At 54.4% G+C, this 16,203-nt stretch overlaps 1 protein-coding gene across 3 annotated transcripts in view; it reads right to left on the bottom strand.

Annotated features, from left to right (window-relative positions):
• Window positions 1-16,203, bottom strand: part of Gdpd5 (glycerophosphodiester phosphodiesterase domain containing 5) — an 80,986-nt gene that overhangs the window by 13,650 nt on the left and 51,133 nt on the right. For all 3 annotated transcript variants that reach the window (XM_076846626.2, XM_076846628.2, XM_076846627.2), the window contains exons 4-9: window positions 11,984-12,087; window positions 8,934-9,027; window positions 8,239-8,298; window positions 2,175-2,273; window positions 1,818-1,911; window positions 1,314-1,459 (exon numbers count right to left, since the gene is read on the bottom strand). In XM_076846626.2, coding sequence (XP_076702741.2) covers window positions 1,314-1,459; window positions 1,818-1,911; window positions 2,175-2,273; window positions 8,239-8,298; window positions 8,934-9,027; window positions 11,984-12,087 — 597 coding nt within the window. The remainder of the gene's footprint in view (window positions 1-1,313; window positions 1,460-1,817; window positions 1,912-2,174; window positions 2,274-8,238; window positions 8,299-8,933; window positions 9,028-11,983; window positions 12,088-16,203) is intronic.

The raw sequence follows: 16,203 nt of genomic DNA, 5'->3' as shown, positions 1-16,203 counted from the left end.
GAATGACCTGCCCTCCCCTACCCCCAAGAAAACAAGCAGAATGTGGCTTGATGGGAGAGTACCACGGTCCAACTCAGGGACACAGTCCTCTGTGATTTTTTTTTTAATTAATTTTTAAATTTTATTTTTTAATTATTGGTGATTGAACCAGGGGTGCTTTAATACTCTCTCCAGCCCATTTTTATTTTGAGACAGGGTTTCGCTAAATTGTTCAGGCTGGCCTTGAACATGTGCCTCTTGCCTCAGCCTCTCAAGTAGCAGGAATTGCAGATGTGGGTCATTCCTCCCAGCTGAATATTATCTAGAAAATAACACCTATCTCATACAGTAGGAGAGGACTTTCGGGGGAATTCAGAGCTCCATCAAACCCAGGGCCTCGTGCATACTAGGCACTGACCCATATCCCCAGCCCATATGCACATGCTTTTAAAACAATGGCTTGTGGAGGCCTCTTTAACTCTCCTGAAATCCAATGGCACAGGGAATGGCTTGGTGGGAGAGCAGACACCAAGCTCTCAGGAAGTCCCCAAACGCCCCCTGCGGGTGGGGGCTGGTATTGCCTCAGTTGAGAAGGTTCAAGCCTTCCAGTGGGTAAGGAGACCTTGGTCCAAAGGGGGCTTCTTACTTTCAGCCTCCCAAGTAGCCTGTCTGGGCACTACATCTAACAGCTGCCCTCTGACCCGGCAGGCACGCTCACTATCCCCATGGCACAGGATGGGGGAGCAGGAACAGAGAAGATGGAAACCCCAGGCTCTCACAGCTGGCCAGACAGCATGGCTCTGGAACTCTCAACCTCAGTACTCCTGCAGAGGTGTGGGGCACCTTAGTGGCAAAATAGGGTTTGACTTTTGATTTAATCCTCTCTTTCCAATTCAGTCTGCTCCAACAGCCTTCCCTTCCATGGTGGGCTCTGAGCTGCACCTCAGCTTTGCTGCCCCACAGCCTGGTGGGTTCTCCTGCTGCCTGGTTGCAGCCCCAGGCCCCTCACCCAGCAGCTTTCTTCTGGGTCTTTCTAACCTGAAAATTGGCAGTGCTGTGCCTGGGCCTGAAACCTCCTGCATCTCTGCAGGACCCTCAGAATAAAAGTGAAATCTTTTTAGTAAGAAGCCTTCAGGGCTCTTCAGGATCTGGGCCCACACCGGCTCTTCTGGCTTTTGCCACAGCCTTCCCCACACACCTCCCCCAAAGAGCTAAGCATTGTTCCTATTATTAGATTGCATATATCATATCCATTTCCCAACAGGTTCCTCCTCTGGAATGGCAGCTGCACCCACCCCTCACCCAGTCTCTTAGGACCCTAAGATGGCACTCACCATTGGGGCCCCGCGGTGGCCGATGAGGGCAGGCTTGGGGCCCAGGTCCTTTTTCTCCATGATGCAGGGAGAGGAGATGGTAAGAGGGGCCAGGTAGAGGGCAAAGACCACAGTGAAGAAGGTACAGAGAATGGTCACCTGGGAAGCTGCAGACACAGGCCATGAGCACCCCATGGTTGGGAGCACCTTCTCCCAACAGGGAACCCTCGGTAGCCAGGGGCGGATGTAGGAGCCCAGCATTCTGAGAGGTAGAGCTCATTCCTGCTGGGAAGTCACATACACACGAGCTCGCACTTGTGTGCATGCACGTGCACTTGGAGGAAAGATACAGTTGAAGGCTGACAGAGCCACACTTTTTGGTGGAGTCTGTAGGCCTCTCTGAACCAGGACCCCCCCGCCCTTTGATCACAAGGGCCCCTTCTCAGCTCAGGCTACACAGGTGGAGTCCAGTGGGGGAAGCCCAACCTGGCCTAGGTGTCACGCCAGTGGGGAGGCAGTACTCACAGGACCGCTCTGCGCGGGAGAACTGTCCGGCCACGATCCAGGAGAGTGCAGTGATGGCAGCCAGGGCCCCCATGTGCAGAAATGGTGCTGTGCCCTGTGTGTGTGAAGAGGAGGAGGGCCCTGGGACTCCCAGACATGCCCAAGCCCTCAAGTTGCCAGCAAGCCGATAGCCCACCTTTAACCCACAAAGTCAGCACCCTGTCTCTGTTTGCCTGATAAGGACTCTGGGAATCCAGAGACCTGCTGTGTGACCCAAATCAAATTTGCACCAACTTCAGGCCATGCTATGGAGAAACAGGAGACAAAAAGCACTGCCCATTGCAAGGGTCCTGGTGGAGCGCCCTCTCACCCCTTTACCTGCAGGGAGATCAGCAGCATTTCCCATTCGTCCTCCCACAGCTGGGCCACGGCTGACATGGCTACCACAGTGGAGGCCAGGATGACCACCAGCCCAATCTGAAAGGAGGAAGCATCAGACACAGTGTCAGAGCAAGGTAGTAGGCTCCAGGGTGTCTGAGAGGAAGGGTGGAGAGAGAACCTAGGGACACGCGGGAAGAGATGGAGAAAGCAGGGGAGCTGGAGAAAGCAAGATAGAAGGGAAGGAAAGAGATGGCATGGGCTGAGGGGCAGTTGGGGAAGGCAGAGAGAGAGGACAGCCAGGAAGGGACAGGCAGACCCTGCAAGGAAGGGACAGTCAGAAAGAGGGAGGGTGGAGAGAAGGAGACTGGAAGCACTCGGCCAGCAGGGCCTCCCTGGCCTCCCAGCAAGCTCAGAGGGACGGTGGCATCCAGGGCAGATGGGATGAGGAAACTGCCTGCTCCAGGCCACAGGGACAGGGCCTGGTGTGCACCCTGCCCCACGCACAGGACTAGGCTCACAGTGGCACTTCTGGCAGAGGAAGCACTGGTTCCTTCACCAAGGCCCACCAACCCCAGGGTCCCAGCGCTGGCAGCTTCTAACGTGTGAGGGGTCTGCCCTCCAGGGAGCTTCTCCAGAAAGTGAGGAGCATGGCTCTGACAGAGGACAAGGACAACTTCAGGGGACAGAGATCTTTGAGGATGGATGGCATCTGGAACCCCCAAACTAAATGCCACTAAGCTCAGGTTTCCTGCTTCTCAGCCCCCAGCGCTACCCTCCATTGAGCCCTGGACTTTGCTGCCCATCCAGCCCCCTGTGCGCAAGGCCTGCTTTGTAGCCCAGTCACACCTCCACTGCGGCCTCCCGCTGCCCGCTGCCCGGTAGCTGGCCGGGACCACGGCATGCTGCTCTCTGGCTTGTCAGACTCGTGGCCCACACGCCGCCTGGCCTCTCTGCCTCCCTCAAGCCCTCTTCTCCCTCAGCCATGGCCTTTCTCATCCTGCCAGGCCCTTTGTCCTCACAGCAGCGCCCTGAGAACCTCCAGCAGCTGAGCAAGGGCTGTGCGGGTTTTCTAGACCTGAGGCAGGGACAGCGGCCTCTTGTTTTGCTCCCTGCCAGGCAGGGAAGAGGAGTTCTTGCCCGGAATTAACTTTTCCTTTGGAGACTTGTCATTTCAGCCCATTGGCCTGGAAAAATAGGTCCTCTCCTAAGAAACAGTAACAAGTCTAACAGGTAAAGGCCTTCATGGGTCGTGACACGCCTCTTCTGGGACAAGGGAAGAAGGTGTGCCTGGGTCTGCCTGCAGCGGGACTCAGGGTGTCCTCCCCTGTATTCGAACACCCCGGGTGAGGCCTTTTCATTTCCACCTGGGGAGCGGGCTCTACTCGCTTGGTCTCACAGCTTCAGAGGCGGATCCAGATTCAAACCCCTCTGCCTGTGCTCCTTCTCAGAGTTCAGGCTGCTGTGGGGAGGGCTGGGAGTTGAGCGGGGCATGGGGGGGCTCCTAACCATCCTGAGAAGCCTCTCCCTCCACACCCAGGCTGTCCACTCCAGGCACACATCTGCCCCCTTGTGGCCTCGGGAAAGAGCTGGCATCCCTGAAGGGTCGTTTCTGTGGGATCTCATTACAATTAGTAACTGTTGGTGGAAATACAGGCAATAAAACTGACTCCTCATAATCCTAATACAATTAAAAATCCGACCACCTCTGGGTTTTACAGATGCTGCAGCAGCAACTACAAGCTCAGCAGCTCTGCTGAATATTCAGCGTGGATCTCCCTCTCTCTGATGGTAATAGCACCAACTCACAACAATGTGAGCCCTGGGCCTTAAGGCTTGCTAGGAAGGATGACTCCCCGGCTGGTGGCCTGGAGACGGACTGAGAGAGTGGTCTTGGATTTCTGTCCTGCTGGGGCTGCGGTCTGTGATGGCGATGAGGGTGGAGGCTGCGGCAGTGCGCTCATTCATTCCAGAGGGTTGCCTGGGTGCGGGACCCAGCCCTGCAGAGGGGCAATGGGTTGACCTCTTGCGGGTGCCTGGCCTCTGGGTTCTGGGGTCCCAATGGCAGACAGTTGGCTCAAGGTGAGAGCCACACCCAAGTCCCACTCCTGGGTCAAATCCTGGTTCTTCTGCTCTTCATAAATCTTACCTAAGCTGAGATGTGGGGACAGTGAGCGCCTACCTGGGAGAGTTTGGGGAAGATAAATGAGGAAATGCCAGCATCGAGAGGAAATGCTTCCGGGATCATTTTAAGTGACAGCAACTGAACAGGATGAGTGTGAGGAAGGAATGAAACTCTGTGTGGAGAGTGCCTGATGCATGCAGTAAGTGCCTAATTTTATGTGCCAATGGTTAGTGCTGCTATGATGAACACAGTGCCTAGCGTATAGGAGGTTCTCAATGAATGTTCCTTTCTTAAGCCACAGCTGGAGGGATAGAGGCAGGACACCAGGCAGAACTGTGGAGCCTGGGTTAGCTATTAGAGAAAATCCTGAATTCACTGGCAATGTGGATGGTGTGGACAGAGTGGTCAGCAAGCCGAGGCCCTGATCGAGTCTGGGATGTGGGCAGACACACCAGCCCAGCTGCTCTGGGGCTCCACGGTTCCCAGTGTTCCTCTCTGGCCTCAAGTTGGGTCACTGACAGAACCCTCCTCTGCAGGCTGTGGCTGAATCCCCTGTGGCAGGAGGAGGAGCTGCCTTTGGCACCCCACAGAGGTGCTGCATCCCAAGGAAAGGGCCTTGTGTTTGCTGCCAAGCCCCCAAGAACACTTCCACCTTCCCCACACCTTCTGGGCTCCTGGGAGGGAGTTCTGGGAGACAGGAACTCTGGGCAGACTTGGGGGGAGGAGGAAGGTCCCCAGGGGATCCTTGATTCTCTCACAACACCAGGTGTTGAATAGATGGCTCCCTCCCCACCCAGTCCCTGAGCACCTCTGTCCTTCCTTCCTCAGGATCCAGGGGAAACCCAGATTCAAAATATAGGTCATGATTAAAACATAGCAGGGCTGGGGATGTAGTCCAGTGGTAGATGCCTGGCATGCACAAGGCCCTGGCTCCATCCCCAGTATTACAAAAACATAAACAAAACAATACCATAAAACTCAAGTCTTCAAAGCAACATGATAATAAGTAAAAAGTTCAGAAATAGATCAGAATGTATTAAAATATATGGTTTATGATCAAAGTGGCATCTCAGATTAGAGGGGAAAGGCAGGCTTGCTCAGAGAAGACAGCTGGGAACACTGGGAAACCATCTAAAAAGAACTAAGTAAGATCACACCATGCCCCGAAATAACTTCCAAAAAGATTAAAAAAAATTTAAATGTTAAAAAAAAGTGAAAACATAATTACCAAGTGATACCACAGAGAAATTTTATATAATCTCGGAGTGAGAAAGATCTAAGTCTGACACAAAACCCAGGAGCCATAAAAAGAGATGACAGATCTAAGTACTTAGGGAAAAAAAAAAAAAACCTTGTGGCACAAATACAATGAACAAAGTCTAAAGATAAATGATAAACTAGGAAAAATCATCTGCAGCCAAAGGGCTAATCACCCAAATCTATAAAGAGCTCCTGCAAATTAATAAGTAAAAAGCAAATTCCATAGCAAAAATGGCAAAACACCAAGAGACAGCAGATAGAGAAGACACACGTGACTCAAGCTTGTGAAAAGTGCTGACTCTAACTCATCCCAAGGGAAATGCAAACTATAGTTAGGTTTCATTTTTCGACGATCAGATCGGCAAAGGTCAAGAAATCAGCTCACATCTGTGGGTTAGGGGTGTTTTTGTGGGCCTGGCCATACATTGCCAAGAGAGTATGAATTAATGGCACTTGGCAACTAGGCCACTTGGCAAGATCAAGATTATGAAAGTAGACATTCTTTACCCAGAAATTCCTCTCCTGGGTCATTGCCACACTGCCTGGGTTGTGGACTGAAAGCAGCTGGGTTAGCGACTAGGACCATCAACAGGGGCCTGGCATGGATACCTAGGGAACTTGGGAATGCCCAGAGCAGGGAGCAGGAGAAAGTGATGGCCCCAAAGGTCTACTCTTAATGTCCCTAACAGGAGTGCCAAGCATGTTGTCAAGGGACAGGACAGAGGGTGCTGTGCTTAAAGAGAAAGAAAAACAAAATGTACATGTATATTTGTGCTTAAAATATCTCTGGAAATAAAGAAATTTTCATTATGTACTTTTTTGTGTCATAAGTTTTGAACCACATCAATGTATTATGTGGTCAAAAATAAATTAAAACAAAAACAAAAGACAGCTTTCTTAGAATACAATGACAGAATCGTGAAAAAATAGAATACATATGGAAAACTTCCAGCACCTGCTCAAAATCCCTGAGCCCTCCCCCTGGCGAGGCAGTCCCAAGATCCCACAGAGAGGGTGGAGGGGCAGAAGGGAGAGGAGGGCATGCCTGGCCCCCAGGTGGGCACCCGTTCAGAGATAGCATTGATGTGCTACCTCCGGCTGGCTCAGTGGCTCTATAGGCCTCTCTACCTGGATCAAGCTGATGTGACCTGTCCTGCTGAGAGGCAGGCTTGGCCCCAGGAGGTGACCACAGCATGTGCCAGCCCCACCCAGGGTACCAGCTGGTGCAGTTCTTTCAAGTGTTAATTTTGCTGCCAGGAGAAGAAAGTGCCTCACAGAGGGGGCTGCGGAAGCTCAAAGGAGAGCTCCGGATAGAGTCACCAGCCTCGGAAAGGTGGGACGGGACCAGGGGGTGCTCACTGCTCTAAACCCCTGCAAGACCAGCTATGCTACAGATGTAGCTGCTGGCTCCAGACCCTGTCATCAACCAACCTTGACCCCCACCCCTTCCCACACTGCTCACAGGCCTGAGCTCTCAGCTCTCTTCCTCTTCCTGGCCTCCCTTCTAGCTGGAAGTGAGCCCTTTCACTTGGAGTCACTCTGAACCCATCTCATGGGCTCATGGCTGTTTCTGAACACTTTTGCTCCTTCCTAAGTGGTGTGCCCACTCTGAACCAGGTTCTGGGAAGAGATGACCTAGCCTTCCCTCCATGGCCCAGGGGCTGTCTGGATCAGGTTTGCACCCCACCTGGGCACCTACTCGGGCAGAGTGGGCATCAGAAACCCAGGGAATTGCACCAAGCATTCACGTGTGATGTGCAGACTAAGGTTCTAGGTGGTGTGAAGCCTGCCTGCTCTGGGTCCAGCCCTGAGTGGGGTGCTGGGGTGGGGAGATGGTCAATGCCAGTTCCAGCCTGCAAGGAGCACTAGACCTGCAGGGAGCACCAAGGAATGGGTTGGGGTGGGCAAGCCAGATGGAAATTGACAACACGGATGTTCCGAAATGTAGCAGGGGAGATCTCAGAGACTGGGGAGCCCTAGGACAGAAGTCTGGGTGTGTAGGGACCAGTAACAAGGAAGGAGTCAAGAGACAGCGAGCAAGGGGGGAAAAGAGGAGAAAAGGCAGGTGGGAGGGCTGGAGGGTCAGAGGTGTCTCACACAGCCGGAGCTGAGGGTGACCGGCCCAGGTCAGGAGCAGGGAGGCGTTGGCTGGGTGGGTGGGAAAGTAGGGGAGTTGAGGTCATCCTGGGATCCCTGGGAGTGATGGAAATGACTTTGCCTGACCAGGATTTTATAAAGAACTCACTGAAGAACGAAGAGTAGGTGGGACTTGAGACAGAGTCAGTGGGTGGGCTGGGCGGCCATAGGAGCTCTCTCACCAGCCGCTCTCTCCCACTGCTGTGCTGGATCAACCCGAGGCAGGAGGGCTGGAATCCTGGACCTTCCACTTAAGCACTGGGAGACATTGGGCAAGTGACTTAACCCCTCTGTACCTCATTTCTTCCAATTGGGACATGGAATGATGTCAGAGCAACTTCCTAGGCTCCCTGTGCGGGCTGCAGGCAGAATAAGGGCCAGGCTCCGAGAATCCCGCCTGACCCCCAGCAAGGGCTCCCTGTGAGCCAGTGGAGCGGCTGCAGCTGTGATCCAGGGCAGGGATGGGGGGACCCAGGCTTTTCGTCTGCTGCCTTGGCCTCCAGCCTCCCCTCCCGGCTCCTGGCCCAGCAGAGGCAGGCTTACCTTGTGCAGCCAGTGCAGGTTCATCTGCTGCCCCACGGCAATGTGACATAGCGCCAGCACCTGAGGAGAGGCCCGCAGGGTGGCAGTTAGGCCGGTGCCTGACCTGGCCTGACCCAGGGCAGGGTCAGCAAACCCTTCCTACAGGCGATAGGAATGCCCAGCCCAGCCCTGTCCAAGCCTGACCTCCTTCCAGATTATTCTAGGACTCCAGGCCCCTCCCCTTGGATTTTTCCCTGAAGCAGCCACTGGGCCCTGCTGCACTTGGACTGCCCAACTTAATCCATCAAATATTTTGGGAGTCCCAGGCCCTGGGATTCTAAGACAGATTTGAGTTCTGGCCCTAAGAACTCCCAGACCAGAATGGGGTCCACATGAATCTCTATCACTGGGATACTGGGAGCAGGAACCTAACGTGGAGTTCTTGGAAGAGGAAGTCTGCAGTGGACAGCAGGGTGGCTCTCACTGGGCTGGGGCAGGGGTGCGGGAGGACAGACATTCTAGGATGGACAGCTGAAAGAGACTGGCAAAACAGATGACCTTTCTCCTTGCGGGAGCCAGGTCTCAGAAGAGCAGCCACCTGAGGGACCCTGGGCAAAGCCAGCTTTCCCCTTTAAACCAAGGCAGGCCTAGCACCAACCAAGCGTCCCTGCCTACTAGAAGCAGGGGGACCAGCCATCTGAGACAGCCCTGAGTACCAGGAGGCCTGCGATGTATGTGAAGGCAGCAGCTGTGGTCACGAGGATGGGCACAGACCAGTCACTCCAGTAGCCCATGCGGTTGTAGAGGTACCTGCCGGGAGGAGAAGAGGCAGGGGTCAGACCTCCACAGGGTCACTGCCTGGCTCAGGAACCAAAATGATCTTGGGTCTTCCACAGCCGCAGCCGGGTGGCCCACAGGCTGGTCCAGCGGCCAGGTCCTGCTGGCCCTGTAGTGGCACTCAACATTTCCCTCGTCATTAGAACATGACTAATGCTCTTCAGCTTCTTGGTCTCCCAGTGTCCACCAAGGGGGTCCAAGACACATAAAGAACAATTCCCCGCAATTCTACTGTCCAGAAATAACTGTCACCAAGACTGCAGGATTTTCTTCCTGTGGGTCCCCCACACCTATGTATTTGAACAGCGAAGCTGGGCCCTGGGCACCCAGGAGCACCCACAGCAGGAGGCTTTGGGCACCGTGGACACGCTGGCTCCAGTTCCCACTCTGCCTCTGAAGCGCTAATGGGACCTCGAAGTGACAGGCTTCTCTGCCATTGGTTGTAACAGTCACCCCCACCCCGGTGTTCAAATATGAAAATATGGGGTCTCAGAGATGATGAAATGTAATCCTTGACTTCTCTGGGCCTTAGTCCCCGATCTGCAGGACAGATAGGAGCCCTTCTGAGGGTTCTGAGAGGAGGAAAAGAGGCGAGGCACATGGTGAGCACTCAACAGACTCTTCTCAGCACAGTGTTTACTGCTGTCTGCAAAAGTGCTGAGGAAATGTGATTTTTAAAAACAGCCATGTGGTTCTCTATTGAATCCATGTGCCATATATAGCCAACTTCCTAGAATGGCACTTCATCGTTTCCACTGATTCACTATTACAAATTAGCACAAAAATGAAAAAAACTGTGCATATCTTTTTGTATTTCTGGCTATGCCCTTAGGACAGATGCCCACCAGAAGGATTATAAAGTCCAGGGAATGAGCTTCTTAAGGCTCTCCGCAGCTTCGCCGCTCTCAGAACGACGGAACTGCTCACGTCCTCACTGTACAGCTAGGAGAGCTGAGGCCCAAAGGAGACAGCAACTTGCTCAGGGTTGTTAGAGAGCCAACATCAGCACCAGGCCGATTCAGCCTGCTGTCACCTTGGGCCTTGGAAGGGGGCAGGTAGGGGACACCAGGAGGACCCAGGGGAAGACCTACTACCTGGAAGATCATGAGCACAGTCATCTTGCTGCTCAGTTGGGGAAACTGAGGCAGGGCTTCCCCTGTAACTGCTCCTGGAAGATATTCTGGTCCTAAGTGTCTCAAATTCAACCACTTTGGGGCTCTCTAGGACACCACAGTTCAGATGGCCCTCTCTGTCCCACTTGGTGAGCACGGGCCTTCTTGGGTCTTGCTCACAATCTCTTACTACACGAACTAACCCCAAAAGCTCGTAAGACCATGAGGACTGAGTCAGGATCTCCTGAACCTTGGTAGCCAGCCTCCAAGACCCTGAGGTGACAGGCAAAGAGCTGCAGCTCCCAGGCACTCCACAGTCCTGTGCGGGCCTTTCCTTGCAGTCTCCCACCAAGGCAGGCAGGTATCCTCGGCTGAGTCTCCCAGGAACAGGGAGCTCTCTCTGTGAAGAGTGGATGGCTCCGTGGACAACATGATAGTTAAGCCCAAGTCCTGTGCCAGATCCACCCGCACCTCACGTATGACCTTGCAAGGGCCCTTTAATCTCTCTGGGTCTGCCTCCTCAGACTGCCCTCAAATATGTGTTTTTGTCACCGACAGGTCATATGACCATGAATGTGTCCCCTCCTTCTTTGGGTCTCGGTCTCCCGATCAGTGCTTGGTACACCCTCTGATCTCCTAGTTCAGCAGAACTATCCAGGGTCTGCCACTGAGGCCCAGGAGGAAATGTTCACAATAGTACTCATGCTTTGGATACCTGAGCAGACGAATAATTGATTTATGGAATTTAATAAAGACCAGAGGCCACCTCTGGGACCCAGCGAGGGCTCTGGCTCATCTTTCTGGGCTGCTGTGGAGAAGGAGTGAGACCGCAGCACGTCCTTTATTGTGCTCATTAATAACAGGGGCACAGGCTGGGGCTGTACAGAGGAAAGGGGACAGCCAGATTCCACGGTCCATGAACGGAGTCTCAGATCCCCACAGAATCCCAGAAGCATGGCCCATCAAAAGCCGACTCTGAGGAACCCCACAGCCCCCACCACAGCACCTTCCAGCTGGAGACCTGGTCTCCTGGGAGGCAGCCTCCCACACCCACCGTCCCATTATACCTCAGATCAACCCAGTGCCTTCCAGGGGAGGACTGGGGGCGAGAAGAGACAGTACCCCTTCTGCACCCAGGTACCTGCCTCAGACAGCCCTGCCTTTGGACCTGAGGTGTCCACGAAGGAGACTGAGCTGTCCCCAGACCATAGCCATGGCCAGCCATGCCCAGGGCTGGCTCAGAGAGTTAGGAGGTCTGGGGTTGGGGCTCCTCCTCCGCTGAGGCCTTGGTCTCTCTGGGCCTCGGAGTTCTTGTCTAAAAAGGAGATGACCAGAGGCCCGGCCCGGACTGAGTGCTGTGCCCATCTTCCGCTCCTCTTTTCCCTGGCACAGCCCCGGGAGGGGTGTCCTGTAGCCCGCATGGTGTGCTTCCGCTCCAGCCTCCATTGATCTTTCAGGTGCCCCTCGTGCCTCCTCAGGCAGGCCATGCAGGATGAGTCACCCACATAAACACCAAAGGTCTGAGGGCCAGCACTGAGTTCCATGGGCTCAGTCCCTGCGTCCTTGAAGGCTGTTCCTGTGCCCTCCCAAGGTCCCAGTGGGAATGCCCTCAGGGCAGGGATCTCCTTTCCTCTCCATCTTTCTTGCCAACCTCACTGAGGCCCTGCAGGTGGGCAGGACAGAGGCTCCTGGGGTGGGCCCTGCTCAAGGCCATAGGAAGGACAGGTGTCAGAGCCCTCGGATCCAGCCTGGGAGAGAAGCTCAAACTGGAGTCCCCAGGTCCCAGCCCCTGATGCCCAGGACCCAGCCCCACTCACCAGTTGAACTCGTCGTAGTCATTGTGGACTTCCCACCAGAAGTACAGCCAGGTGAGCGTGAGGCCAAAGGTGAAGGTGAGGAGCAGGAACCAGAGGCGCTCCCACTGCAAGGGCAGAGGAGGAGAGGGGTCAAGTGCGGCCCTCTTGGTACTGGTGAGGAATGAAGGCTGAGAGGGGAAAGGACCTGTCCAACGTCACAGGGACCAAAGTCACAAATGAGTGGGGAACAAGGAGCAGGGTCCACCCCAGAGCTGTGGTCTTTCTGCTGCAGACTAAGGTCAGTGTATGTTGGTCCCCTGTTCTGGCAAATGGTCCCCAGAAGCAAAGTCTCATCTGCCCTAAAGCCTTCACACTGGCCAGTGACTTGCAGTCTGTGAAGTCACATCCCTCATTTGTTTTGTCCTCAGACATGCTTACAAAGCAGGTCCTCTTCTCCACTTCTACCCCACTCTTCTGATAACAACACTGAAACCCAGAAAGGCCAAGTGATTTATCCAAGTCACACAGCAAGTTAGCAGAGGATTAGGGACCAGGGCCCCAGAACTAGGGCCCCAGTCTCTAGGCTTTAAAGAAGTAAGTATAAAGTTCCGCCTCCTCTTCTGGGCACTGCTGCTTCAGGGCCTGGCGAGGCCGTCTCCAGTCCAGAGTGGCGATGGAGGGTATGCTGACCACCACTGCTGCTTCCTGAGGTTTTGGCTCACAGGTGCTTCTGCCTGGGCCTTATTCCTCCTTTCTTTTCTCTATACCCCAGTCTCAGAAGCACAAGCTAGGAACATCCTGCATAAGTGGGTGATGACTGCCTTTTGGGGGAGGTCAACATCCCTAAGGAAGGGCCACTGTCCCTAAGCTTGTTCTGCCAAAATTCCTGTTCATTTTTTTTTTTTTTTCCTTTCTTGGTACTGGGGATTGTACTCAGGGGCATTTGACCAATGAGCCACATCCCCAGCCCTATTTTTAAAAAAATTTTTTTAGAGACAGGATCTCATTGAGTTGCTTAGCTGCCTCACCATTGCTGAGGCTGGCCTTGAACTCTTGATCCTCCTGTCTCAGCCTCCCTAACCACTGGGATTACAGAGGTGCGCCACTGTGCCCAGCCCTGTTCACCTTTGAGTCAGTTCAAATGTCACCTTCTCTGGAAAGCCTTCCTGGGCTCTGCCTTAGCACCCTTATACCATCTCTCTACTCCACAGCAATAGGGTCCCTCTGATTTTGTTTGGTTTTTGGTATTGAGGATTGAACCCAGGGGAGTTTACCACTGAGCCACATTCTCAGCCCTTTTTATTTATTTATTTTTAATGTTGAGAAAGGGTCTCACTAAGTTGCTTAAGGCCTCACTAAGTTGCTGAGGCTGGCCTTGAACTTGTGATCCTCCTGCCTCAGCCTCCCAAGCTGCTGGGATTAAGGTGTACAATGCTGCACCTGGCAGCATCCCTCTGTTTTTAAACTTGTACTCTTTGCATCCTGACCTGCTCAAGTGGCCATTCCCCAGATGACATGGTTCCAACAAGATGGAGACGGAGTCTGCCTCCACTCCATTAGCATTTATGCCTGAGCAGGAAGCTGCAAGGGGAGGAAGAGTCCAGAACATCGCTCTCCTTTGCTGCCCAGGGACACCTCATGGAGGCATTAACTACAGCACTTGGAGCCAGACTGCCTGGGACTTCAAATCCCTATCTACCATTAAGAGGCTGTGTAACTAACCTTGGGCATGTTACTCAACCTCCCTGTGCCTGCTTCTTCCTCTGAGAAATGAACTTAAGAGCACTCAAATCATGAGGTCGATTTGAGAATTAAATGAGCTAATACAAGTCAAGTACTCAGAACGATGACTGGCAAACAGTGGGCACTCTCCATTAGCATACCATAAGCACCCATGCCTCTCTCCAGCATGCAGGGGAAGCCATCTTCCTGGGCCATCTGTGACTTGGTACACACTAGCAGCTCCCCCCACCCCGTGAGTCACACAAATTGGTGACCCATGTCTGGGTAAGCAGCCGCCAACACTCATTGTCATATGCAGAGCCAGGCTGCTTTGCTTAACCCCCACTTGATTTAAAACAGGGACGAAGGTGACCATACTCTAAAACCCAATCCTCCCAGCAGATCTGGGGTGGGGATGGCTTCTCAGAGTAGGTTGCTTGTGCCTGCCCCACCTGGGCGTACACTGGCATGAGCCCCAGCTCCAGACATGGCAAACCCAGGATTGCTTAGGAACAGAGAAAACCTGGTGAGAAGCAGAGCAGGCCACGTGCCCTCCTGGGGGACTGAGGCCCATGTCAGGGAACCACTAGGACAGTCTGGGTGGTAGCTCCGTGCTGCTTCCCGTGGCCAGGCTGTGGGTCTGGCCCGCACCGCCAGGGCTAGGCCTCTCCACCTCCTCCACCCTGGCTGGCCCAACGCCTCGGTTTAGTCCTTCTCAGAGTCTCTGCTGTTGCCTCAAATTCTTATTTGTTCATAACAGACCCCATTTCCTGCAGGGTCCAGCTGGCAGCTCTCAGGCCAGTCTTAGTGTCTGGGGCTCCCACAGAGGGAGCCGTGTCCCCCAGCCTCTTTCCCTTCTGGTGTGTCACGCCCCAGCTCCAACTCCCTGCTGCCTGAGCTCTTCCACAGACTCTGAGGCCAGGCCAAGCTCCACACCTGCAGCCCCATGCGTGCTGACCTGCCGCAGTTCCCAGCAGGCCCTGTGGAGCCCACAGCATTATGTGAGCCACATCCTCCATGGAAGGCAGCCTTTCCCTCCTCAGTGAGACCCCTCATCCCCGAGGGCATCCCTGTCCTACAGGATGAATCCCAGCTGGAGCCCCACCACCCTCACACCAACCTCGGCGTCAGCAGAACCTGCAGGTCTGTGATTCTGTGTGTGGCTCTGCCCTCGGGATGTGAGCACACTGAGGAGCTGGGTGTCCTCGTATCCCCAGGTGGTGGAGGAACTCAAGAAAGACTGGTAGGTTCCTTTTCTCCCACCTTGGTGTGATATGCTCATCCAGGAGAGATTTCACTGGGGCTTGACCACCCTGCCCCACCTGCCAGAGGAGTGCTCAGTCCTGGACGGACTAAGCTGGCGGTGCTGGGTGCCCATCTGTCTTCAGGGCTTGCTCTCCTGCAGCAGCAGCGAGCTCTGCACTGCACTTTGAGCAGTGGCCAAGGCCCCAGGTGACGAGGAGCCACAGCTTAGGATGGTACAAATGTCCTGAAGGTCGAAATAGTAGAGCACCTGTTGCAGGTGCTGGGAAGACATCCGGCAGCAAGGAGTGATGAAGGACCCAGGGTGACACCGACAGGTAGCCCGGAAGACCACAGGCATTGCAGGGGTCAGGTGGCCCCCAGAGGTCCTGTGCTCCACGACAAGGCCAGATCCTTACTTTGAGCCAGAACAGGACAAGAATGAGGGACTGCATCCCTGCCCCTAGAAACTGACCAGGGTGACAGGCGTAGAGCCTACAGGTAGGTGAGGCACCCAGGCATGGCAGGGACGGGGACAGGGCCTCAGCAACAAGGAACTAGGAACTCCATTTTCAGGACAGGGGCTTGAGTGAGGGTTGGGGGGTCTGGGGACTACAGGCCTGGGAGCTGGGAGCTGGAGGCCAGCTGGCTACAGGGGGCCCTTGGAGGAGGATGAAGAGGGCCAGGCAGTGGAGGGGGAGGGGCGGGTGTGCGCTGAGAACAATCAGAGGAAAATACTACATGGCAGGGGTTGGAAGGAAGGGGAAGGCAGGGACTGGAGGAAGCGGCCTGTGTGCAGCTCCACTGATAAAGAGGTTCCAAATGGCACTAATGGTCCTTGTCAGGGTGCATTATGGAGGAAAAAGGCCTGTGCCTGCTCTACCATTAACAAGCCAATCTGGCCCTGCTCCCGGGGGATGGCAGCAGGGATCACTGCCCCAACTGGCCTCCTGAGGCCGCTGCCATGCAGAGGGATAGCACTTCTCTGCCTCCCCGCCTCCCCATCTCCCACAGCCTGCACAGGGTCAGGGGGTGTGTCTCCAGCACTCAGAGAAGGATCCCCACACATGGCTGAGCAAATTGTGCTCTGCCCCACGCCAAGAAGCACAGGGTTTCCACACAGGTGCAGATTCATGACGACAATTTTTGACAAATGGCAGTCAAGTGGCAGAAGGGGTGCTTTTTTTTCTTCATTTGCACAGGGCTCAGTGTGGGCAAGTGGAGGTCAGAGAGGTCACCAAGTGGGAGAAGAGTGGGAACCCTGGATTCCTGACAGA

Source organism: Callospermophilus lateralis, chromosome 2, assembly GCF_048772815.1.
Source record: "Callospermophilus lateralis isolate mCalLat2 chromosome 2, mCalLat2.hap1, whole genome shotgun sequence".
NCBI lineage: Eukaryota > Metazoa > Chordata > Mammalia > Rodentia > Sciuridae > Callospermophilus > Callospermophilus lateralis.
The sequence above is the reverse complement of the archived record's forward strand: the minus strand, read 5'-3'. Positions and strand labels throughout refer to the sequence as shown.